At 37.2% G+C, this 24,797-nt stretch overlaps 2 protein-coding genes across 2 annotated transcripts; both read left to right on the top strand.

Moving 5' to 3' along the window:
* Positions 1-2,183: 2,183 nt before the first annotated feature.
* Positions 2,184-4,414, top strand: LOC130246780 (L-rhamnose-binding lectin CSL3-like). The gene is made up of 9 exons (XM_056479915.1): positions 2,184-2,211; positions 2,437-2,514; positions 2,685-2,729; positions 2,856-2,985; positions 3,149-3,264; positions 3,571-3,615; positions 3,743-3,881; positions 3,968-4,077; positions 4,165-4,414. The coding sequence occupies exons 1-9, from the start codon at positions 2,184-2,186 to the stop codon at positions 4,176-4,178; spliced, it is 705 nt and encodes a 234-aa protein (XP_056335890.1). The 3' UTR covers positions 4,179-4,414.
* A 2,487-nt stretch (positions 4,415-6,901) lies between these two features.
* Positions 6,902-17,248, top strand: LOC130246308 (rhamnose-binding lectin-like). The gene is made up of 16 exons (XM_056479191.1): positions 6,902-6,969; positions 7,142-7,186; positions 7,288-7,417; positions 7,572-7,687; positions 7,989-8,033; positions 8,130-8,268; positions 8,351-8,460; positions 15,107-15,136; positions 15,373-15,450; positions 15,636-15,680; positions 15,940-16,069; positions 16,223-16,338; positions 16,619-16,663; positions 16,752-16,890; positions 16,970-17,078; positions 17,157-17,248. The coding sequence occupies exons 1-16, from the start codon at positions 6,903-6,905 to the stop codon at positions 17,187-17,189; spliced, it is 1,377 nt and encodes a 458-aa protein (XP_056335166.1). The 5' UTR covers position 6,902; the 3' UTR covers positions 17,190-17,248.
* Positions 17,249-24,797: the final 7,549 nt, after the last annotated feature.

Raw genomic sequence — 24,797 nt, 5'->3', positions numbered from 1 at the left:
TTTGGCTGAATTACAGTTAGAACTGCTGTAGTTAAAAGCCCACTGCTAAGTTTTTTTTTTTTTTTCTCTTCTGGCCAGACTGTGACCATATTGTCTCTGCTTTAGTATTAGAATATGTTTTAACCTTTAATACACCAATTCAAAAAATAAATGACTAGACTATAAAATCATAGCCTAGGGTGAATAAACTCCAGGGTAAGGCTAAGATATGCGCTGCTCTTTAATGCATTTAAAAAAAAATTGAAACCGACCAAGAATAGGTTCCAACAAAAGCACCGCCTATCAACAAACGTTTATTATATTCAACAAATGATCTCTGGTAATATAGTAATTGATATAACAAGTCACATTTCTGAGTATCCATCTCTTTTGCAAAAATAAATAAATTGCAAAAATGTGTCAAGAATCCGAAATCATTCACTTTGTCACGAGGCCAATCGAAAACTTGTAATTCAGCAATAAATATATAAATATATGCATTTTTAAACTGATTCGGATACTGATTGTTTTTATTGAACTAGAAACAACAAAAAAAAAGACCATGAAAATATGAAAACATAAACTAGGTGTTTATTTGCATTATCACGGGTTGTGGTAAAGTAACAATTAAATTAGAGGCAACCATTGCAGAGTAAAGGTGAGTAGTCATTAACTAGCATGAGTAATTGTTTGTTTAAATTAGATTTATATTATTTCAAATTACAAATTAAAACATAATTAAAAATCTTGACTTCGTGACATTATGCTGCATTTATCACCCCTTTAGAAAACACGCAAAATTAAAATGCAAAACCATTATCCGCCTGTAGGTGAGGCATACAGATCAGTAAAGATGACGAGTGAAGAATGTTTCAGATGTAACCAAAAGTAAGTTTCAAATGCAACTAAATAATCTATAGGCCTACATTTGATGAAATAATGTAAAGTACAAGTATACTGAATCATGCATTAATATTATGCATTTATATTAATACATTTATATTAAAGAACTGCAAATAAGCAGTGTAATATCCTAAAACTATTCTTAAAAACTGCATATAAATAAATAAATAACACATATTTTCACATTACTTTCCTTAAAACGTAATTAAGTAACACATTTAGCTACTTTTTAAATGATTTTAGATTGTAATGTAGGCCAATTACCCCCCACCCCCAACAATGCAAATAAGATAACATGTGTCCTGTCATATTTTTCAGATCTTTGAAATGTAAAACGAGTACTCCAAACCATCGCCATAACAAGATTACTACAATAGGCTACACTACCAAAAAAAGGCATTTTATTTAATGGTGAAAACAAATTAAACCAGAATATATTATTTTACCTCTCTCTTAATACTCATTTATCATTTTATTAATTATGTCCTTGACCAGCAAATCAGAAAAGTCCACTGGCCAGCACTTATGTTCCATTTTCAGAATTGCTGCCAACTCCAGTCAAAAACAGCACTCAGTGCAAAGTGCAGAGTTGGACAGTACCATTTTTGTGCGGAGGGGGGCTTTAAATTTGATTGACAAACTTACAAAAACTAAAATGTTCTGTTAATCATCAAAATCATATTCCGACTTACACCCGTTACATGTTTTCAATGCAATTTTTTTTCTTTGCTGCTATCTGTGGTCTCTAAGCCTTCCACAGCCTTACATACGCTTCGCCTATGTTTTTTCCGGCCAGAAAGTGACTGTGCCTTGGACTGTTGCTTTGGAATTGGTTACTAGCCTCGTGATTCTAATACACAAATTAACTAATTACAAAATATTTAATGGTAGTACTGTATGTAATCATTGTGTATTACTGAAATAGGGAAGCTGTCACCAGTGATTGTCAAAGCTTTGAAATAAAATGTGTAAAGTCGATAGGTCTCGGCCTATTGTTTTTATCCGAGACTAAAATGTTTGAAAGCTGCTCAAGACTTTATATCGTTAATTTACATGGGCAGTTCACGATATAAACTCACACATAATGAGAAAAGAAGAGGGAAAAGCTGTAGTAGCATCATAAACTTTAATATGACAAACCCGAAACAAAGCAGCCTCACGGAAGATTAACTCACGACCAAAACTAGACTAAAAAAATGTCCCAGGTTTGACTGGTGCACAGCTGTGGCTCATTATCACTCACACCTCTCACCTATAAATATGAATCAGTAATAGAGCTTTGCATTGTTAACAGCGGCACCATGTTTTCTCTCGGGGTCTTTCTCAGCTGTAAGTTTTTATTATTTATTTTCATTTATTTAGGTTTTCTTTAGATCAGATGCAGCAAACAAGGTTACTTTTTGCTGGTTAAAGCCATGATTTGTACAATTATGTAGGCCTATTGTAGCCAATATAGATCAGAGATGGGTCTTTGCTGGCTAAACTCATTTTAACGGCGTCAGAATTAACCACTTCTGGGTTTTGTGCCAATGTGGGTGTTTTCTGCTTTTTCAGTGCTCATGGGTTGTAGCTTATCTGCAGGTGTTACGTTGAATCTAGCCCCTCTAGACACCGACGTGTCACCACGAACTAGTAAGTGTGTGTTTCAACAAGTGACTAACTAAAGTTCTGTGTTATGAGACCTCAAAGACCTCAGCTAAATGATGAGTGAAGTCAAGCGATTGCACACTAGAGATTTATAGATGGTCAATGAGCTTCTTTCTGTCTAACTTCCATCTGTTTTATTGTTCCCTTCCTTTCAGAAACCATAGTTATCTGTAATGGGGACAGTGCAGTCTTGAAATGTGGTGAGCAGTTTTCCACACCTTGTTAATATGCATGCTCCTAACATAGCATGGCTTCATTAAATGTGGTGCAACCCCCCCCCCCCCTTTTTTTTTTTTTTTTTTTTTTTTTTTTTTTTTTCTCTCTAGCATTTGGTGTGCTTCAGATAACTGCTGCAAACTTTGGACGTACTAATAGAGGTGCCTGCTTTGGAAGGCGTCCAGTCCTTCCCCAAAACACTAACTGCAACTTCAATGCGCTGGCTCCTGTTTCACAAAGGTATTGATTTGTGTGAACTGCTTAATTTCATTTTTGACTGTTTATACTCTTGGTCCTCATACCATGGCAGGTAATGAGGATCCTTCACAAGTTTTAAATGGCTTCTCAAGGCAGTGTTTTAACGTTACCTTTTTTTGCACCTTTTCTCTGCCATCACATGTAGCTGCAATGGGCTGCGAAGTTGTGAGCTTTTTGCTACAACTGATATCTTCACTGATCCCTGCCCTGACATGCGCTCCTATCTTTCAGTCACCTACTACTGCCTCCCACCTGAAATCCGTGAGTGTCCTCCTGTTTGCTGCTCCAGGTTCTGTTCATGTACTTTAGTTGAATGCTTTAAGTCTGGTGCTTCTGTGCTAGACCTTAATCTTGGAAGTACACTTGGTTCCTTCAAGTGCTCATTGATCATAATTTTAGAATTATTGGGAACTCTCTCTTTTGACAATTGCTATAAATTTAAGTGCAGTCTTGAGTTTGCAATATCAACATTTTAGGTGAAAACCAGGTCTACTTTTAGTCAATGGTGATGCACATGTGCCTGCTTCAGTGTTGTGAATGGTTTCTTGACCTTTATCTTCTCTTTAGGTTCAAGTGCGGTCTGTGAAAATGCTGTTGCTAACTTCAAGTGTGGTGTGTAATCCCCCCCCCCCCCCCCCCTTTTTTTTTTTTTTTTTTTTATTTATTTATTCCTCATCAGTAATTGCAGAGTTTGGCCAATGGTAAATGTGTAACTTATTTGTGAAACCTACCTTTTCAGATGATGGATCTCTCCTACACATACACGCTGCTAACTACGGACGAACCGATAGCAGTACATGTGCTGCTGGACGACCTGCTTCTCAAATTGCCAAAACTAACTGCTATGCCTCAAATTCACAGACACTGGTTGCTAATGCGTCAGTATTAAAACATTGTTTAATTACATTTAAGTTTATTTAATCCTATGGACTTCACTTAGTTTTATTTATTTTTTTCTGTGTAGGTGTGAAGGGAAGAACAGCTGTTCCATTTCAGCCTCCAACGGTGTCTTCTCAGATCCGTGTTTTGGTACATACAAGTACCTGTACACTGCATACTCCTGTGTGCCTCAGTGTAAGTTGTGCAGATTAAAGAATGGACCAGGAGTTAAGTTATCACTCAGTCTAATTTTTTTTTTTTTTTTTTCTTTCTCTCTCGCAGTTTATTGGAGCTGATCTTGTGGATCTGGATTTTTAGCATCTTCACATGGCTACGTTAAGCATTTAAACAATCCCATATTGTAACAAGCGTTAACATCTGTTATTTGGTATCTTATGGAAAATATTTACCATGAGATGGAATGACTGTAAAATACTAGTTTGCTAAATCTATATTCAGCCTCTAGTGCAGGTGTCTTGTACTGTCGTCCTTATGCTTTGGGAGGTTATATTCAATAAACTCTTAAAGGAAATGTGTTGGTCTGATTCTTGCTGCCATAAATGACCCGTTTATTCATGGTAGGGTTCAAAAAGACCACTTGATTGAGCTTACTCTATGGCAGAACTAGAGCATGAACCGTTGCAACACTGCCACTCCTGTCAGCTTTTAGCTGGTTACAGATTGCAAAAGCTGAACAACTAAAATATGTCTGGTCTGAATCATGATTCAATGTCGTGTTGCTTGAAGGCCCACCTGAAAATCAGATTTCAATGTATAGAATATTTTTTTTTTTTTTTTTTTATATATTTACTCTACCTCAAAGGAGCTGCATTGGATTGACATAAGGCTAAATGAGTACTATGAACCTTATGTTAACCTGATTTGAGCTGTTGCACTTCACTGAAGAAACCTGAAGGTTTAGTACTCCTTATACGCACTTGGTGTGTGTGGAACATTGTCTTTCACCAAGAAGGTCCAAACTGATTCAGTATTTGGGCTTTAGTCACATGGTCAAGAGACAAAACGGGTGGTTAACTTTTGCTCTGCTTCCACTGCTCTGCACTTCATGCTCATTCAGGTTTTTTTTTTTTTTTTTTTTTTTTTTTTTTTTTTTTTTTTTTATACAGCTGTTTTATAAATTCAGTTGTAACCAAAGAGAATTGTCATTTAATCATTTCATTTTAAGTATTTGTGAATTTACTTTTGATTTTAAACGGTAACATTTTAATTGCACCATCTTGCAATACAATCAAATAGCAACAGTCTCCCATTAAGCTATTACTGCTCTTATTTCTGTTTTTGGTATAAGGATGGTTTAGAAATGTACAGTTTTTCACCATCTTACTGATAACGTTGTCATTTGGCCGAATTAGTTAGAACTGCTGTAGTAGCCCATTGCTTTTTATTATTATTATTTTTTTTAAAGACTCTCTTTCTATACAGGACCTTTGTATGTCTGTTAACAAGAATAAAACAGGCTAAAATGTTTTTTTTTTTTTTTTTTTCTCTGCCCAGAATGTGACCATATTGTCTCTGCTTTAGTATTAGAATGTTTTAACCTTTAATACACCAATTAAAAAGATAAATGATTAGACTATAAAATCATAGCCTACTGTCATTAATGTAATGATCAACAGGAAAAAAAATGAAGCTATTCATTGGCAACGTGTATTGTCTATTGTTTTCATTCAGAACTAAAACTTACATTTGCTGTTCAAGACTTCTTCATTGTTAATTTTCATAGGTAAAGTTCATAATTTAAACTCCCACATAACGGCAACGTAGAGGTGAAAGTATCGACCTAAACGTTAATAAAATTATAAACCCAAAATAAAGTGCAGCCACTCAGAGAAGAGTAAAGATGTACTCCCATTATGTACAATTGCCTTGAACTGGACAGAAGCAAGCTTGTCTTCTCTTGACGGCCTGCACTCACATTGCATTCCAGCCTGAGCATGCTTACGTCATCGAGGATGTGCTGTTCAGTAAGCGCTCTCGCTCAGCACAGTGGAGATTTCTTTAGTTATATCGTTTTAGTTGTTTGGGATGCATTGACACGCAGTCAAATCTTTCGCAAACAGATCAGCCACTTTTGATGCTCATAAACAGTCATAAAGTGAGACAATGCTCGCTGCAGAGCCACTTCAGCTCCAGCGAGGGGGAACTTGAGCTCTCGCTCCTCCTCCTATAGCTGTTTTAATGCGTACGCCCACCCCTAACCCCAACCCCAGTGACATCACTCGTAGAAGAAGTGCAAGGAAGGAGGAGCTGGAGCTCAAGCTCCCCCTTGCTGGAGCTCAGCTCTACCCAAGTGGCTCTGCAGTGAGCACCACTTGCATAAAGTCCTCATGCTGCAGGTATTAGGAGGTTTGCTAAAGGTGCAGCTGTCGTGCAGTGAGCGGTTTGCATCTTTAATAAACTACGTCAGTTTGTGTTCATTGAACAGTAAGAATGATTAATAAACACATATGAAACAGTTCTTTAAAAGTCACGTCTCGTCTTTAGTTTTGGGCTCAGGCACGCTTTGCACTCACACTACAAGCATACCGTGCTAAAGCCCAAGTGAACCGTGCTCTGGCACACCTCTTCCAACTAGGCCAGGGCCAGCCAACTGAACCATGCCTGAGCCCGATTCAGAGCACCAGATAGCATAGTGTGAGTGTACCCTAACATGACCAAAACTAGATCAAAAATATCCCATGTTTGACTCTCGGGATGGTGTGGTGCACAGCTGTGGCTCATGATCACTCACACCACCCACCTATAAATATGAATCAGTAACTGCTTTGTGTAACGTTGACACCAGAACTATGTTTTCTCCCTGGGTCTTTCTCAGCTGTGAGATTTCATAATTTTTTAATGCAGATGCAGTATGCAAGGTTGTGGTTTGCTGGTTTGATCTGTACAATTAAGGCATATTCTACAGATCAGTGACTGGTCTTTGCTGGTTAAAAACTAATTTTACAGCATCAAAATTCCCCAATGTGAGTGTATATTTTCTGCTCTTTCTTTCAGTGCTTATGGGCTGTAGCCTAACTGCAGGGCTTGCATTAGTCCCTCCAAATGCCAATGTGTTGCCGTTAACTAGTAAGTTTGTTGTTGTCATTTGATTTGGCGCAACAAGTGATTAACATGTGTTCTGAGACTTTATAGCACTCAGCTGAATGAGTAAATTCAAGTGCTTGAGACTAGATAGAGAATGAAGTTGTTCTCCTTCTGTAACTTTTGTGTAAACCTGTAACCTTTCTCTACCTTCCAGAAACCGTAGTGATTTGTAATGGTGAACGTATGGTCTTGAAGTGTGGTGAGCACTTTTACATCTCTAAATTCAATGTGTATATGTATAAGATCATATGGAAATATAAGATATTTTCATTAATAAAAATCTGGTGTTTCTCCATGTAGTATATGGTGTGCTTCAGATAACCGCTGCAAACTATGGACGTACTAATAAAGGTGACTGCTCTGGAAGGCGTCCAGTCCTTCCCCAAAACACCAACTGCAACTTCAATGCGCTGGCTCCTGTTTCACAAAGGTATTGATTTGTGTCAACTGGTTAATTTGTTCATTTTGACTGTTTATACTCTTGGTCCTCATACCATGGCAGGTAATGAGGATCCTTCACAAGTTTTAAATGGATTCTCAAGGCAGTGTTTTAACACCCTTATTTTTCCTGCCATCACATGTAGCTGCAATGGGCTGCATAGTTGTGAGCTTTTTGCTACAACTGCAATCTTCACTGATATCTGCCCTGACATGAACTCATATCTTTCAGTCACCTACTACTGCCTCCCACATGAAATCCGTGAGTATCCTCCTGTTTGCTAGTTTTTATGCATTTAACTTCAGTTGAATCCTGAATTAAGTCAGTGGTGTTTCTCTGTAAGACCTTCACCTGGAATTACACTTAATGTTATACTATCCATAAACATCTTAAAGGAGTAATGCAAACTCTGATCACTCTTTGGACATTAAATTTAAGAGTTATTGAGTTATTTGCAATATCAAGATTTTAGGTGAAAACCGAGCTCCACTTATTTTTGTTTTAGTAAATGGTGATGGTTTGCTTCAGTGTTTTGAATGTACTTTCTTGACTTTTTCTACAGGTTCAAGTGCAGTCTGTGAAAATGCCAATGCTAACCTGAAATGTGGTGTGTAGTTAGTTTTATTTTTTATTTTTATTTTAATCTACAGTAGTTGCAGAGTTTGACCAATGGTAAACTTAATTTGTTAAACCTACTTTTCAGAGGATGGGTCTTCCCTAAACATTAACACTGCTAACTACGGGCGAACTGATAGCCACACATGTTCTGCTGGACGACCTGCTTCTCAAGTTGCGAAAACTGACTGCTATGCCTCAATTTCGAAGTCAACGCTTGCCTATGCGTCAGTATAAAAGCATGGTTTAACTAGAATTAAGTCCAGTTTTAATCTTATGGGTTTCACTTAACTTTTTCTGTTTGTGTAGATGTAACGGAAAGAACAGCTGCTCCATTTCAGCCTCCAATGGTGTTTTCTCCGATCCGTGTGTCGACACATACAAGTACCTGTACACAGCATACTCCTGTGTGCCTCAGTGTAAGTTGTTGTACACATTAATTTATGGACTAAGAGTTATTAATCATCGGTCTAAATGTAATTATTTTTTTTTGCATTTTGTAGGAGCTGATCTTGTGGATCTGGATTATTAACATCTCCACTTGACTGCATTAAGTGTTTAAGCATTTCCATATTGTAACAATGGTTTAATTGTGTTAACATCTGTTATTTCGCATCTTATGGAAAATGTTTACCATGACATGGCATTACTGTAAAATAATAATCTGTATTCAGCCTTTTGTGCTAGTGCCTTGTACCATTATCCTTATGCTCTGCTGGGTGTTTATATTCAAACTCTTATACAAAAAAAAGAAATGAAGTGTTGGTCAGGTTCTTAGTCATGAGCTTATATGATCTAATGTCAGAACTAGAAGATCATGAGCTGATGCAACACTGCTACTTCTGTCAGCTTGAACAACAAACTGGTGTTACAATGTGCACAAGCTGAACAAAACTAAAGTTTGTCTGGTCTGAATCATTATTCACTAAATCTAATGCTCTTCTCTGCTGCCTCGTTCAATGTCCTGCTTCTTTAATTTAAGACCTGCATAGAAATTAGATTTCACAAGAATGTGTTTAAAAATTGGTTAAAGAAATCCGTTTCTGTTGATCTATTCCAACACATCAAAGTTGCTGTATAGGATTGATGTCTTAAGGCTAAATGAGTACAGTGAAAACATTGTTAATTTTCTTTCTTTTTTTTTTTCTGAAGGCTATTCTATCTTTCTTGCCATACAGGGGCTAGTATCAACCTAACACAATTAAAAAAAAAAAAAAAACTCAACTAGCTTAATTATTTTCTGGCCAGAAAGTGATTATAGTACCTCTGCTTTGGAATTTGAAAACTTTTTTTTTGTTGTTGTGTTAACCTTTAATACACATAACTAATTACAAAGTAAATGACTATAATAAAAGCATAACCTACTGTCAATGACGTAATGATAAATAGGTCTATACTACATATTAGCCTACTCCTAACAGACTACCTGAATAGTGAAGCTATTCGATGGCAACCTTTTTGGACCAGCAAAATCAAGGCTTCATTAAAATATGCAAAAGCAAAAGATCTATTGTTTTTATTCAGAACTAAAACGTACATTTGAAAGCTTTTAAAGGCTTCATATCGTTAATTTTCATAAGCACAGTTCATGATTTAAACTTGCATAATATGAGAGCATGAGTGTTAGGCAGGCGAAATCCAAGCTTCATTAAAATATTCATTCATCTATTGTTTTTATTCGGATCTAAAACTTGCATTTGAAAAGCTGTTCAAGACTTCTTCATTGTTAATTTTCATGAGCAGATTTTATTTAAACTAACATAACATATCGGAAGGAAGAGGGGAAAGCAGTGAAAGCAGCATCTTAAACTTTAATAAAATGATAAACCCAAAAGAAAATGGCAGCCAATCACGGGCGAGTAACACACGGCCAAAACTAGACAAAACAAAAATGTCCCAGGTTTGACCAAGCGGCAACCTCCCGCTCTCTCTCGGGAAGCCAATACGGAAGTAGCTGAAACTGCAATTCATCAAAATTCCGCTAGTCCTGGCTCCATAATAGAGCAAATTGCAATTGAGCCCACTGTTAGAATGGCCAAATTTACAGCAGAAAAAAAGGTGTTTACAGCCTGGTACAAAGAACGATTTTGGTTCATATAGCTATTATTACCCTCCATGACAACTGTGAGGGGGGTGAATTTTTTTATAACTCATCCATTTCCTTTATATTAGGTTATATTAAGTTTGGATAATTAAGGGCGTGGCCACTTGAGTGACAGCTAGGTCTCGCTGGTCGCCGTCACTTCACCTCAGCTGAATCCGGCAGATTAGCCACTGATCTCAGCATATTCATCGTATTTTTGTTCTGTTTTATGTGGCTTTACACAGTCAGCTGCCTTTTGGACTTATTTCTTACAATCATCAGATGATATGGGATGCTGTGTGCACTTAATTGTGCTCACAAACCATTCACGTGGCCTCGTTTCCCATGTGAGTGAAGTTATATACTTATACCATCTCTATAAATGTATTTGTTTTATTTAAGATCATTAATATTTTTCTTTAGACCCGTAAAGCACTCCAGAATCTGACAGATTGATTAGCTGTAGGCTCTAGAACAGTCATCTGAAGCGTTATCATACAGCGTTATGCTGGATTTCATCAATAGTCTTGCATTTACTAACACACACTATATCTGAAGTGTTTGGAAGTAATTCGCGTTTTCCTCCTGTAGAAAAACGTCATAAGAGCAATGTTTAGTGGCTCAATGTGTTACTACAGTGTTTTTAAAAGTCTAAACACTTTATTGATATAGTGTACAGCCAAGCACATGTGGTCAGAACACAAACGAGTCGCAGGTAATAGAGTATCAAGCGTTTCTCCCAAAGTAAAGTCTGTCTGCCAGGTCTAAGCAAAGTGCCAGCAGGTCTCTGTAGCTCCGCTCACTCTCCGCCTCTTTGCCCTTGTTTGGTATCCCGCCGTGGGTGCGATGACGCGCGAACAATATGGCGACGGTTGGCCGCGCCTACTTGTAGCTTCTTTTTTTTTTTTTCTTTTTTTTTTTTTATTAAACAGTAAATTATTACAGCATAATGATACATTAGGAACTATATAAGGAACATAAAAGATGCCAGGGGGATAAAACAGTAAAGAAGGGGAAAAAATACAATAAATTGAATAAGAGATACAGATAACGTAAAGCTTAAAATAAAAATACAATATTAAGAGTGTAAGTAAATCAAAACGAAGTACCGCTTTTTACAGGGGAATTTTAAATAGGGCATGACAAGATAATGTTTTCCTAGCCTTAGTGTTTCCTGAACCGGAAAGTGTTTCAAAGTATTGTTTCAGTTCTTTTATGAATACCTTAAAAAGTGGTTTATTATTGGAGTATTTGCATTTATGGATATGATATTTAGCAAGTAAAAGTAAAAGATTTATGAAGTAGAACACTTTTTCTGTACTATTGTCTGTATCAATAAAACCAAATAATACATTTTCCCAAAGCAAAGAAAAATTGGAATATATAAACTCAATTACAAATTTGCAAAAGTTACCCCAAAATGTTTTTGTGTAGGAACAATACCAAAATAAATGTACAGTTGTTTCTTCTTTTAAATTACAGAAAGTGCACATTGTGTTAATATTCAATTTAAATCTTTTTAAATAGCTACTCACTGGGTAGAATCTGTGAATTAATTTAAAAGACACTTCTCTGACTTTGTTCACAATAAGATATTTGTGTGGCAAAAGCCAAACTTTTCTCCAGTTTGAAATATTTGTAAAATTGCTCCAGTAAGTCATAACATATGATTTTGCAACAACTTCTTTCTGAAACAAAATACGGATTGATTTGTTATTTGAGTTTGGAACAAGACAAACTTTGCCCACTGTTGTTTCAAATGGATCACAGAGAGATGGTGTGATACATAGAGTTCTGTTCAAGCCTTTAAACAGTGTAATAATTCCTGCAGGAACAGCATCAAATACAATGGCAAATTCTTTTGGTGAGACAGGAAAATTGAACTTCTGTAAGAACTCATAATATGATAGCAAAAAACCATTTTCATTAAAGAGATCATGAACTAAAATAATTTTTTTATCATACCAACTCTGAAGAAATAAGGATTTGTTTTTGTAGAGTATAATGCGGTTATTCCAAACAAAAAAAGAGTGTGGAGAAAAGTTGTGTTTATAGATAAGAGACCAAGCAAGAAGCATTTGCTTGTGAAATGCCGAGAGCTTTACGGGTAACTTCTCAATATTATAATGACACAGGGAGAGAAAGTTCAAGCCACCCAGCTGTGAAAAAATATAATTAGGGATATAATTCCAAATCGATGTGGGGCACTTTAAAAATTGTTTCATCCAATTAACTTTAAAGGTGCAATTTAATGTATTAAAATCTAAAAAATGTAGTCCTCCATTTTCATAGGTGTTCATCACAACTGTTTTCTTAATGTAATGTGTACGATTTCTCCAAACAAAGTTAAATAATAACTTGTCTATTGTTTTACAAATTTTGTTTTCTAATTGTAAGACCAAAGCAGCATAGATTAATCTGGATAGACCTTCAGCTTTAGTAAGTAGCACTCTTCCATTTAAAGAGATATTTCTTTGAAGCCACTGATTAAGTTTTTTATGAGTTTTTTCTATAATTGGAGTAAAATTATCACTACAGCGTATGGATTCATTTTTGGTTATAACAATTCCTAAATAAACTACTTTTTCTTTAATCGGGATATTGCAAATAGAGGGAGCATCACAATCTTTCACAGATAATAATTCACATTTGGCAATATTCAGGTGCAAACCAGATGCTTCTGAAAATGTATTTATTACTCCTAAAGCTATGGCAACTTGATCACTATTTTTTAAAAAGAGAGTAGTGTCATCCGCTAACTGACTGACAATCACTTCCGTTTCTGCTATATTGATGCCTAAAAGATCACTTTGCTTAATATGATCTGCTCATAATTGTGCAGCCAGTAGAAATAAATAAGGAGAAATGGGACATCCTTGGCGTATGCCCCTTTTAACATCAAATCTAGTTGAAGTCCCATTTTTCAGATTAATTGAGCTGTTAGCATTACTATAAAGAGTTTGAATTGCGTTACAAAAAAATGGACCAAACCCAAACCTTTTAAGACTGAGAAAAATAAAATTATGTTCAAGGGTATCAAAAGCTTTATAGAAGTCTAAAAATAATATATAACTTTTCTCAGAAATCAAGTGGGAGTAATCGAGTATGTCCAAAACTAGTCTGATATTGTTAGCAATATGTCTATTCTCCATAAATCCTGATTGGGTTTGATCAATAACTGAGTCTAATATATCTTTGAATCTTTCAGCAAGAATTGCTGCAAATATTTTATAATCAATATTTAATAGACATATTGGTCGCCAATTATCAATAAACAAGAGATCTTTATTTGACTTTGGGACAAGTGTGATAATTGACTATGGGTGTATGGTGTATGGATGAGCGGCTAATACAACATTAAAACAGTTAGATAAAATCCAAAATCAAGCACTAAGAGTATGCTGTGGAGCCATGAAAACCACACCGGTAGCAGCATTACAAGTTGAGATGGGAGAGATGCCTTTACACCTTAGAAGGGATCAACTGGCAGTAGTATACTGGGCAAACTTGAAAGGTCATAATGATAATCACATAACACAAACAGTTCTGATGCAATGTCAAGAACGAGAGAAACAGGATGTTAAAGGCTATGGATGGATTATACGAAATAAAATAAATGACATGGAAATAGACACACTAACAGTTTCGCCCACTATAGTATTTCCAGTAGTTCCCACATGGCTGCTTGGTGATGTGGAAGTTGATTTTGAAATACTGAAAGAAAAACAAGAAAGTGAGATCGACAGTAAACGAGTAGAAAATTATATAAAGGAAAAATACAATGAAACGACTGAAATATACACAGATGCATCAAGAATTGGACAAAGGGTAGGAGTGTCATACAGTATTCCAAAGTTAAAGATTGAGGCTGCAAAAAGAATTAATAATAATTTAGCAGTGTATACAACAGAATTGGTAGCGATATGGTTGGCTCTAAAGTGGGTTGAGGATAATAAACCAATTAAAGTAGTCATTGCGTCTGATTCAAGTTCAGCACTTATTAGTATAAATAAATTTAGTATCAGAGTAACGGCAGGACATCATTTATGAAATAGTGCAGATGGGAAATAATCTCATAAAATCAGGAGTCATCATTTCATTGTTGTGGGTACCAGCACACATAGGGGTCAGTGGGAATAAGATGGCAGACAAATTGGCAAAACAGGCAGCACAGCAAACTACAATAGACACTAACATCAAATACAGCAAGTCAGAAATCAAAAGTATTGTTAAAACTAAAGTATTGGGAAAATGGCAACAGATATGGAATAATGGGAGTACAGGAGGTCAATGTTACAACATACAGAACAAAGTTGGAAAAGGTAGGGAAACAAGGAAAAGCAAACAGGAAGAAGACAAGTTCACAAGAATGAGATTTAATCACACAGCACTCAATAGTACATTACACATGATCAATAAACATGCAGATGGGACGTGTGAATGTAATAACAACCAGGAGACTATAGAACATGTATTGATGCAATGCCCAATTTACCACACAGAAAGAGATATATTGTTCACACAGTTACAGGAAAAACAAGTGGAACCTAAAATAGAGAATATCTTAAAGTTGAGCACAGGGGATATATGTTTTAGATATGTGTATAACTTTTTGAAAGACACAGGGTTAGGTAATAGAATATAAATGTACTTATGGTCAAGGAAATGGGTATTTTTAGGAAGGTTTTTATTTTTATTTTTTTTTTTTTTGTTTTTTTGTTTTGCTGTTGGGGGGGGGGGGGGGGGGGGGGGGGGTGGGCATTTTTTTTTTTTTTTTTTGGTTGTTTTTTTTGTGTTTGGAATGAGCTTTTCTTTTGTGCTGCTTTGTTACACTATAAGGAATGCATAAGTAAGTCAACTCCTGATTCACACTCCAATCCAGATGGTGGCGGTAATGCTCCAAAAAGCTGGTTGCCAACCGCCAAACAACACACAAGAAGAAGAAGAAGAAGATCTTTGTACTGTTGATAGTGACTCCTGAACTATGTTTTGTCTCAGGGTTATTCTCAGCTGTAAGTTTTTATTATTTATTTTCATTTATTTATTTATTTTAAATCAGATGCAGCAAGCAAGGTTACTTTTTGCTGCTTTGAGACACAGTTTGTACAATTATGTAGGCCTATTGTGTAGCTTAGTGGCTTACACTGGTCTTTGCTGGTTGACAAAACAAATTTTAACAGCCTCAAAATTCACCATGTCTCTTCTGGGTTTTTGTGCCAATGTGAGTTTATTTTTTGGTCTATTTCAGTGCTTATGGGCTGTAGCCTATCTGCAGGTGTTACATTAAATGTAGCCCCTCTAGATGCCGACGTGTCACCACGAACTAGTAAGTGTACTGTTATTGTCAATTTGATTTGGTGCAACAAGTGACTAACGCTTAGTTCTGTGGAGACTTTATAGCTCTCAGCTGAGTGAAGTCAAGTGCTTGCACACTAGAGACTATAGATAGTCAATGAACTTCTCCCTCTGCAACTTAATTTCCTTCTGTGTAAACCTGTAACTGTCTTTCAGAAACCAAAGTGATCTGTAATGGTGACCGTGCAGTCTTGAAATGCGGTGAGTAGTTTTCCAGAACCTTTGTTGTGTACGTATCTAACACCACATGGCTTCATTACTGTGTGTGTGTGTGTGCGTGTGTGTGTGTGCGTGTGTGTGTGTGTGTGTGTGTGTGCGTGTGTGTGTGTGCGTGCGTGCGTGTGTGTGTGTGTGCGTGCGTGCGTGCGTGTGTGTGCGTGCGTGCGTGCGTGCGTGTGCGTGCGTGCGTGCGTGCGTGCGTGTGTGTGTGTGTGTGTGTGTGTTTTCTCTCTCCATGTAGAATATGGTATGCTTCAGATAACTGCTGCAGACTATGGACGTGCTAATAGAGATGACTGCTCTGGAAGGCGTCCAGTCCTTCCCCAAAACACCAACTGCTACTTCAATGCGCTGGCTCCTGTTTCACAAAGGTATTTGTTTGAACTGGTTGGTTTGTTTATTTTGACTTTATAATCTTGGTCCTTATGTCATGGCAGGTAATGAGGATCCTTCACAAGTTTTAAATGGCTTCTCAAGGCAATGTTTTAACTTCCTTTTGTGCACCTCTTCCCTGCCATGTGTAGCTGCAATGGGCTGCGAAGTTGTGAGCTTTTTGCTACAACTGATATCTTCACTGATCCCTGCTCTGACATGAGCTCATATCTTTCAGTCACCTACTACTGCCTCCCACCTGAAGTCCGTGAGTGTCCTCCTGTTTGCTACTCCAGGTTGTTCATGCATTTAACTTCAGCTCAATTAAGTCAGTGGTGTTTCTCTGCAAGACCTTCATCTTGGAAGTACACTTCATAATTTTAAACCATCCATGAACATCTTAAAGGAGTAATGCAAATTCTGATCTCTCTCTTTGAACAATTGCTTGGTTATTTGCTATATCAAGATTTCCGGTGAAACCAGGTCTACTCTAAATGGTGTCTGCTTCAGTGTTTTGAATGGTTTCTTGACTTCTATCTTTTCTACAGGTTCAAGTGCAGTCTGTGAAAATGCCATTGCTAACTTCCAATGTGGTGTGTAGTATTTTTTTGCTTTTAATCTCCACTATTGCAATGTTTGGCCAATGGTAAATTTTAACTTATTGCGACACCTACTTTTCAGATGATGGATCTCTCCTACACATTCATGCTGCTAACTACGGGCGAACCGATAACAGCACATGTGCTGCTGGACGACCTGCTTCTCAAATTGCCAAAACTGACTGCTATGCCTCAAATTCACAGACTCTGGTTGCTAATGGGTCAGTATAAAAGCATGGTTTTACTAGAATTAAGTCCAGTTTTAATCCTATGGATTTCACTAAACTTGTTTTTGTATAGGTGTGAAGGGAAGAACAACTGCTCCATTTCAGCCTCCAATGATGTCTTCTCAGATCCGTGTTACGGGACATACAAGTACCTGTACACCGCATACTCCTGTGTGCCCAGTGTAAGTTATTGTACTGCTTAAAGAATGGAGCAAGTGTCTCTCATTGGTCCTAATTTTGTTAATTTTTTCTCCTTGCAGTTTATTGGAGCTGATCTTGCTGATTTGGATTAGCATCTCCACATGGCTGCATTAAATGTTTAAGCGGTTCCTTACAGTAACCATGGTTTAATTGTTAAAGAGCCCATATTATACATGAAGTAGGGTCATATTTAGGTTGTAAGGGTCTCCAACAACAGTCTAATATGCATGCAAGGTCAAAAAACACTTTGATGGTCTTATAATCTGCATTTATTTTTACCTAATTATCCCAACGACTCCCATATGAATCGTTCAGCGATTCATTTGTTCCCAAACCTCTCCTCAGCGCGAAGCTAATCTGCGCTGATTGGACCGATGACAGCCTGCTGCGATTGGTCGACAGTGACAGGCTTCAGCACGAGACAGAGTGAAATGCCCAGCTGGTAATCAACTATATAAAAGTAGTCACAGTGCACACGCGCTTCATAGTGTAAGGCTTTTTTCACACACACACACAACCCTCCTCAGAAGAACTGGGGAGATCGACGCGAGTCTCCTAGCCTCTCCCTCTCTCTCTCTCACACACACACACAACGCTCCTCAGAAGAACTAGGGAAAGCGACGCGAGTGTCTCTCTCTCTCTCTCTCTCTCTCTCTCTCTCTCTTTCTCTCTCTCTCTCTCTCTCTCTCTCTCTCTCTCACACACAACGCTCCTCAGAAAAACTAGGGAAAGCGACGCGAGTCTCTCTCTCTCTCTCTCTCTCTCTCTCTCTCACACACAACGCTCCTCAGAAAAACTAGGGAAAGCGATGCGAGTCTTTCTCTCTCTCTCTCTCTCTCTCTCTCACACTCTCACAACGCTCCTCGGAAGAACTAGGGAAAGCGACGAGAGTCTCCTGTCTCCTAGCCCCTAGGCATCACAAACTCGACCTATTCTTTTTCTCTCTCTCTCTCTCTCACACACACACACACACACACACACACACACACATCACGCTCCTCCTCAGAACTAGGGAGATCGACACCTCTCCCGTCTCCTAGCTTACGATCGCCATAGCAACGACAAACGGAAGTGGAACGCGAGCTCACAAAAGCCTTTAACGTTAAATCCGTAAACAAAGCGGCACGCGTCGCGTTTTTAACGTGGCTTACATGTGATAAGAGAATATAAAGAGTAACCGCGTGTACTGTACCAGGTTAACAAGTAACAAAACACAATAAATACATAATTTGCAAGTTAAACGAGGCAACAATTTTAATCGCACTTACTTACACTAGTGAATAAACCTCAACCACTGACTCTTCACAGTTCACAGTTTCATCTTTGGGTAGAGACTGTCAATATTATCCATCTGAGCACAGCGTGACTTCATTCGATCGGCGGCGTCTGTGTTTGTGTGTCTAGTGTTTTTTCTGTGTTAGTGGGCGGGGCCGCAGGTTTCAAATCTCCCTGGTTTGCGCGCGTAACTACTGGCGAGGCTTGTGTTTCATGGCTGCGTCATCGCGAAACACCTAATGACTCGTTATCAAGACAACTCGTTTGAAGCAATATGAATCAATAGTTTTAAACACTGTACATTTACAGATTTAAGCCTTAGCTGGATATTTCACTTCACTTAGAGCTGTGTTACACATTACATGGAAGGGCATTTTCAAAAACCCATAATATGGGCTCTTTAACGTCTGTTATTTGGTATATTATGGAAAATATTTACCATGAGATGGCATAACTAAAGTTTGCTAATCTGTATTTTGCCTTTTTGCGCAGGTGTCTTAAACTATCATCTGTATGCTCTGTTGGGAGGTTGTTCAATAAACCCTTTTAAAAGAAATGAGCCGTTGGTCTGGTTTTGAGTCCTGCTGCCATAAACGTGTGTGTGTGGGGGGGGGGGGTTGTCTTTGTTGTCAGAGGCTCTCGAACTCCGTCCTGAAGGTCTGGTGTCCTGCAGATTTTAGCTCTAACTTGCCTTAACACACCTGCAAGTGTGTTTCAAGTAAGCATAGTAAGAGTTTGACTGGCTCGCCCAGGTGTGTCTGATTGGGGTTGAAGCAAAAATCTGTGGAACACTAGACCTTAGGTCTATGGCATGGCTCTTCTACAGAAGAGCTGCTTTGATCTAATGTCAGACCTAGAAGATCATGAGCTGATGCAACACTGTCACTCCTGTCATCTTAAACCACAAACTGGTTATAATTTGCACAAACTGAACAACTTAAGTTTGTCTTGTCGGAATCCTAATTCACTAAATCTAATGCTCCTCTCTGCTGCCTTGTTCAATGTCTTTAAGACCCATATAGAAATCGGATTTCACAATGTTGTGGAAGTATGGATTAAGGAATTTTTTTTTTTTTTTTTTTCAATTCAAAGGTGCTGTCTTAGATTGACAAGGCAGTAAGTGAGTGCAGTAAACGTTTTTAACAATTCGCGCTTTTGCATTCCACTGAAGCCTGTACTACATATTAGCCTACTCTAAACAGGCTGCTTGAATGAAGCTATTCATTGGCAATGTTTCTGAAGCAGGTGAAATCAAAGCTTCATTAACATATGCAAAAGCAACAGGTCTATCATTTTTATTCAGAACTAAAACTTACATTTGAAAGATTTTAAAGGCTTCATATCGTAAGTTTTCATCGGTTAAACATTTAATATGGGATGTATGAGGGGAATCTGGCAAAAGTAGCATACATATAAACTTTAACAAAATGATAAACGACACAAAGTAGCAGCCACTAATGGAAGAGTAACACGGCCAAAAATAGGTCCATGGCTGTGTCCGAAACTGCCGACTACTCCGCAGGTACTGCATTTGATTTTAAACATTATGTTCTTGACTTCTATCTTTTCTACAGGTTCAAGTGCAGTCTGTGAAAATGCCATTGCTAGTTTCAAATGTGGTGTGTAGTTATTTTTGTTTTCTTTTTTTTTCTTTTTTTTATCTTACGTAATTGCAGAGTTTGACCAATGGTAAACTTAATTTGTGAAACCTACTTTTCAGAGGATGGGTCTCTCCTACACATTCATGCTGCTAACTACGAGCGAACTGAGCACATGTTCTGCTGGAGGACCTGCTTAAGTTGCCGAAACCAACTACTATGCCTCAACTTCGCAGACACTGGTTGCTAATGCATCTGTATAAAAGCTGTGTCTAATTGCAATAAAGTCACGTTTTAATTCTATGGGTTTCACTTGTTTTTCTGTTTGTGTAGATGTGAAGAGAAGAACAGCTGATCCATTTCACCTGCTCTTCTTCACTTCTCAGATCCGTGTTATGGTACATACAAGTACCTGTATACCGCGTACTCCTGTGTCCCTCAGTGTAAGTTGGTTTACACATTAATGAATTGAGATGGAGTTAAGTTATCACTCATCGATTTATTTTTTTATTTTTTTTTTGCAGCTTATTGGAGCTGATCTTGTGGATTTGAATTGCCAGCATCTTTACATGGCTGCATTTAAAATGTAAAGCATTCCCTTAAAGTAACAATGGTTTATTTCGAGCTAACACACCTGTTATTTAGTATCTTATGGAAAAGGCTTTTCTTGATGGCATAATTGTACAATACTACTTTACTAATCTGAATTCCAATTGTGCCTGTGTCTACTGTTTAATACTACCATCATCCTTGTTCTGTTGGGAGGGAACTTTTAATAAACTTTTTTTTTTTTTTTTTAAGAAAAAAGGTGTTGGACTGGTTCTTAAAGAACTGTTCTGAAAGTATATCTGTAGATATACAGAGGCTTACATCACTGTTAACACTTTAACCACCTTAACAGGCTCTATATGATTGCTATGTAGTGCTCAACCTCCCCTGAAGTATGGCTGATGAACCATTTTGTGTGTAGGCTGTGGCACTTAAATTAAGCACTATATATTGCTAGATATTGCATGTGTCAATAGTGCCACCACAGTGCTCCCACAAAGTGTCTTTGAAGCGCACTAGTCAAGACGAAAGTCAATCTGAATATGCTGGACTTTTGCGCTGCGAACAGGTGTAGTAACAAGCAAACAAATCATGAAGATAGAACACTTCATATGTACGATTTTTAAATATATATATTTTTTGAATGATTTTTGTGTTATGAACTTTTGTGCTAAACAACATTTTTGATGATCATACAGTCAAAATACAGTCACTTACTGCACTGACCATAAATCAAAGTAGAACCAACTTGAACTAAATTCTAGGCTTATGCTAGTTTTGGTGAATAAAATCAGCAAACAATGTAAATTAAATGACAAGACGCTGCGGTGCCAGAAAATTGTTTTATTGTCTGCTAAGTTCACAAACGTTTTTGAAGTAACTTATAAGAGTGCCTGATAACATAACATTGTCTGTGCTTCAATATGCATACTGTCCACCCTAAATTATTGAAGATTACAAATGTCCTTCACCATTTAGATCGTAAAGGTGGATATGCACATTGAGACACAGGGATATCGATGGTTCACAAGAGTCTTTCACAGCAGGGATTCATTCACAAACAAATCGCTCCCTCCATTAGAATTAGAAGTGAAAGTAGTGTCTTTCAGGACATGATTAGATCAAATTTAACAGGGAGGGAGGATAACCTTGGTCCCACACTCATTTTAAAGGAGTGCTACCCTGTACTAAAATGGCGGCTATATTGACGCATTTCTTCCTATTGACTACAACAGCGTAGGCGACATCTAATGTAAATATCTATGACCAGAAGCAGCCTTGAACCTTTATACAAAGCAGGATGGATCTACTGTCATGTTCACTAAGATCTGACCCCACTAAATGTCACAGCAGTAATTGAGACATCAATTTTACAATCTTCTGTTGTCCAGCTTTGGAAAACCAACTGCAAACTAAGATTAATTTTCTTGTTGTGTGTGTGTGTATATATATACATATATATATGTATATATATGTATATATATATATATATATATATATATATATATATATATATATATATATATAAATATATATATATATATATATATAAATATATATATATATATATATATGTGTGTGTGTGTGTGTGTGTGTGTGTGTGTGTGTGTGTGTGTGTGTGTGTGTGTGTGTGTGTGCTAGATATTGCTGTGTCAATAGTGCCACCACAGTGCTCCCAGGACAAGTGTCTTTGAACCGCACTAATCAAGACTTTGCGCTGCGAATGGGTGTAGTAACAAGCAAACAAAGCATGAAGATAGAACACTTCATAGGTAAGATGTTTAGGCTAAGATTATTTTTCTTGTTAGCCGACAATGACACCAGCCTTGTTCTGCTTCAATGTTGGTTTTGATGTGTTTTGCATTCAGAAATGCTCATCTTCATTTGTTCATGTTTACTGTCACTTTTCTATAGCCGAATCAGTCTGGACATTCCCTGACATCAAGAAAGCACTTTTGATCACAAAGTGACTCTTGTTGATATTTTTTTTTCTTTTTTTCTGACCATTCTCTCTAAACCCTAGAGCAGGGGTGTCCAAACTCTGTCCTGGAGGGTCGGTGTCTTACATAGTTTAAGCTAAACTTCCTTCAACACACCTGTCTGGAAGTTTCTAACTTGATAGCTGGTTCAGGTGGATCTAATTGGGGTTGGAACTAAAATATGCAGGACAATGGCCCTCCAGGACAGAGTTTGGACACCCCTGTCCTAGCGAAAGTTGAGTGTGACAATCCCATTTCAGAATTCCACTGATAAGCCTGTACTAACAGCCATGTTACATACAATAGTCATTTAAATTATCTTTTTTTCCCCTGTCCACTTGATCACTTCTACATGCATTAAATGTACAGAGATGTCATGTGATTGGCTGATTAGATGTTTGCATTAACAGACAGTTGAACAGGAGTGGCTGGAATTTTCTTCATCCACAAAAATTCTATAGCTCAATGTCTCATGTTCCATTCAGAAGGACTCATCCTTATGCCCTAATTCCTTCGAAGGGTTTACCCTTCAGATTGACAGCTTTGAAGGCATTTTGCAACATGGATGAGCCCTTACAAATGGAACCTGCAAGTGTCCGAAGTGTCCGTCGGTTGTACGTTTCAAAACCCTCTATTCCAAAGGACCCTTTGAAGTGGTCGGTTCTAAACTTTAGCTTGGAATGACACTTCAGTATATGTGCTGTGATTATTTTCACCCCAAAGTGCCATTCAGAGGGTGATGTCCCATTTGGAATGCACTGGGTTTCTGTCTTAATAAAGTTAGTAAACCAATGGTCTCAAACTCAATTCCTGGAGGGCTGCAGCTCTTCACAGTTTAGCTCAAACCACCTCCAACTCACACCTGCTTAATATTCTCTAGTAGTCTTGAACACCTTGATTAGTTGGATTAGTTGTGTTTGATTAGGGTTGGAGCAAAACTGCAAAGCTGTGGCCCTCCAGGAATTGAGTTTAAGACCTATGTATTAAACTATAAAACAGCTTAATTCTAAACATTTACTCATCAATTTTACTTACAGCAACATAGTTTTATTACAGTCAACCATTAAACATTCCATCAAAATATTTGTCAATATTCATTTACACGTGTAAATGCAAGTCGTCGTTGTTCTGGAAATTCTAGTGTGTCTAATTGACAAAGGCCCTACGATACCAGCCATTTGCTTTTTAATTGTTGCAACTGTGAAATGACGTTTTCATGAAAAAAGATGCAAATCTAAGAAATAAAGCTCTTAATATGAGAATGAGCACTTTGTGTGTTCATATATTATCACAAAGAAAGTACAATAATGTGATGATCAGATGATGCAACTGAACCATGATGCAAGTTCTTCAGAGACATTGTGATTTGTTTCAAGCCTGAAGCACAGTGCATTTATGAAAAAGACTTGCTTGTTTGAAAAATATTGTTGAAATATTCTTTGATATATATATTCTTTGATATATATACTTTTAACTGCAGATAGAAGCCAAATATATTGCCTTTATACTGTATATACATTCTATGATTATTTAACTATTTTATGTTAGTATAAATGTTGCTAATATAAAAATCGATTTTGAACAGAAAATTGTGAACAAAAAACTATAATACATTCATGTACTAATATTCACTTCATATCATTAATTTCACAATTCATATATTTCCCTGCGTAAAAAGACCTTGCTCTAAAAACATGTTGTGTAACCGCTCCATCTACCGGACAAACATGGATTTGTAGACGTCCATGAATCCAACGTGCCAAATCCCTATAAAGTCTCAAATAAAATGGCTCCTGGATTTCATAAATGCCGTTTTAACGAATGTATTATTTCATTTAGGCCTACATAATATCGTTTAAAAAAAGAAAAAGATAAATCTCATCAATCATCAGTGGAGAAGGCATTGTCCTATGCATGCATGGTCTGTAGAGGGCGCTCTTCGAGAGCAATCGTGACAAACACCTGTTAATCATAATTTACCACAAGCGGAGAGCAGAAATTAACGTGAAGCATATACTATTAATATGTAATTTACAAAAACATAAGCTAATTGTACAAAATAATATCCAAGGAGACAGTAAGCGGCTGTTCTGAATGCGCCTAGTAAAACCGCACCATAGTTACAGAGGTTTACTCCCAATCATAATTAGCCTAACGTACTACAGTTATTGTTACTGCAGTAAAACAATAAGAGGTCAATCTTTTATCATCCTCAAACAGTAATCCTCCTAAAATTTTGTTAAATATGTGACACGTGATGACTTAAACCAGTTTCCACGGCGTCACACAATGTTTGTAG

This window comes from Danio aesculapii, chromosome 19 (genome assembly GCF_903798145.1).
Source record: "Danio aesculapii chromosome 19, fDanAes4.1, whole genome shotgun sequence".
Taxonomy (NCBI): Eukaryota; Metazoa; Chordata; class Actinopteri; order Cypriniformes; family Danionidae; genus Danio; species Danio aesculapii.
Note: the sequence above shows the minus strand (reverse complement) of the source record. Positions and strands in the feature narration are given on the sequence as shown.

Bases quoted from the DNA above. Each gene is read 5' to 3' on its own strand.
- LOC130246780 (XM_056479915.1), top strand. From the start codon at position 2,184: ATGTTTTCTCTCGGGGTCTTTCTCAGCT. The intron at 2,515-2,684 runs GTAAGTGTGTGT...CCTTCCTTTCAG, and splicing joins CGACGTGTCACCACGAACTA to AAACCATAGTTATCTGTAAT. The intron at 3,882-3,967 runs GTCAGTATTAAA...TTTTCTGTGTAG, and splicing joins CAGACACTGGTTGCTAATGC to GTGTGAAGGGAAGAACAGCT.
- LOC130246308 (XM_056479191.1), top strand. From the start codon at position 6,903: ATGGGCTGTAGCCTAACTGCAGGGCTTGCATTAGTCCCTCCAAATGCC. The intron at 16,070-16,222 runs GTATTTGTTTGA...TGCCATGTGTAG, and splicing joins CTGGCTCCTGTTTCACAAAG to CTGCAATGGGCTGCGAAGTT. The intron at 16,664-16,751 runs GTGTGTAGTATT...CCTACTTTTCAG, and splicing joins CATTGCTAACTTCCAATGTG to ATGATGGATCTCTCCTACAC.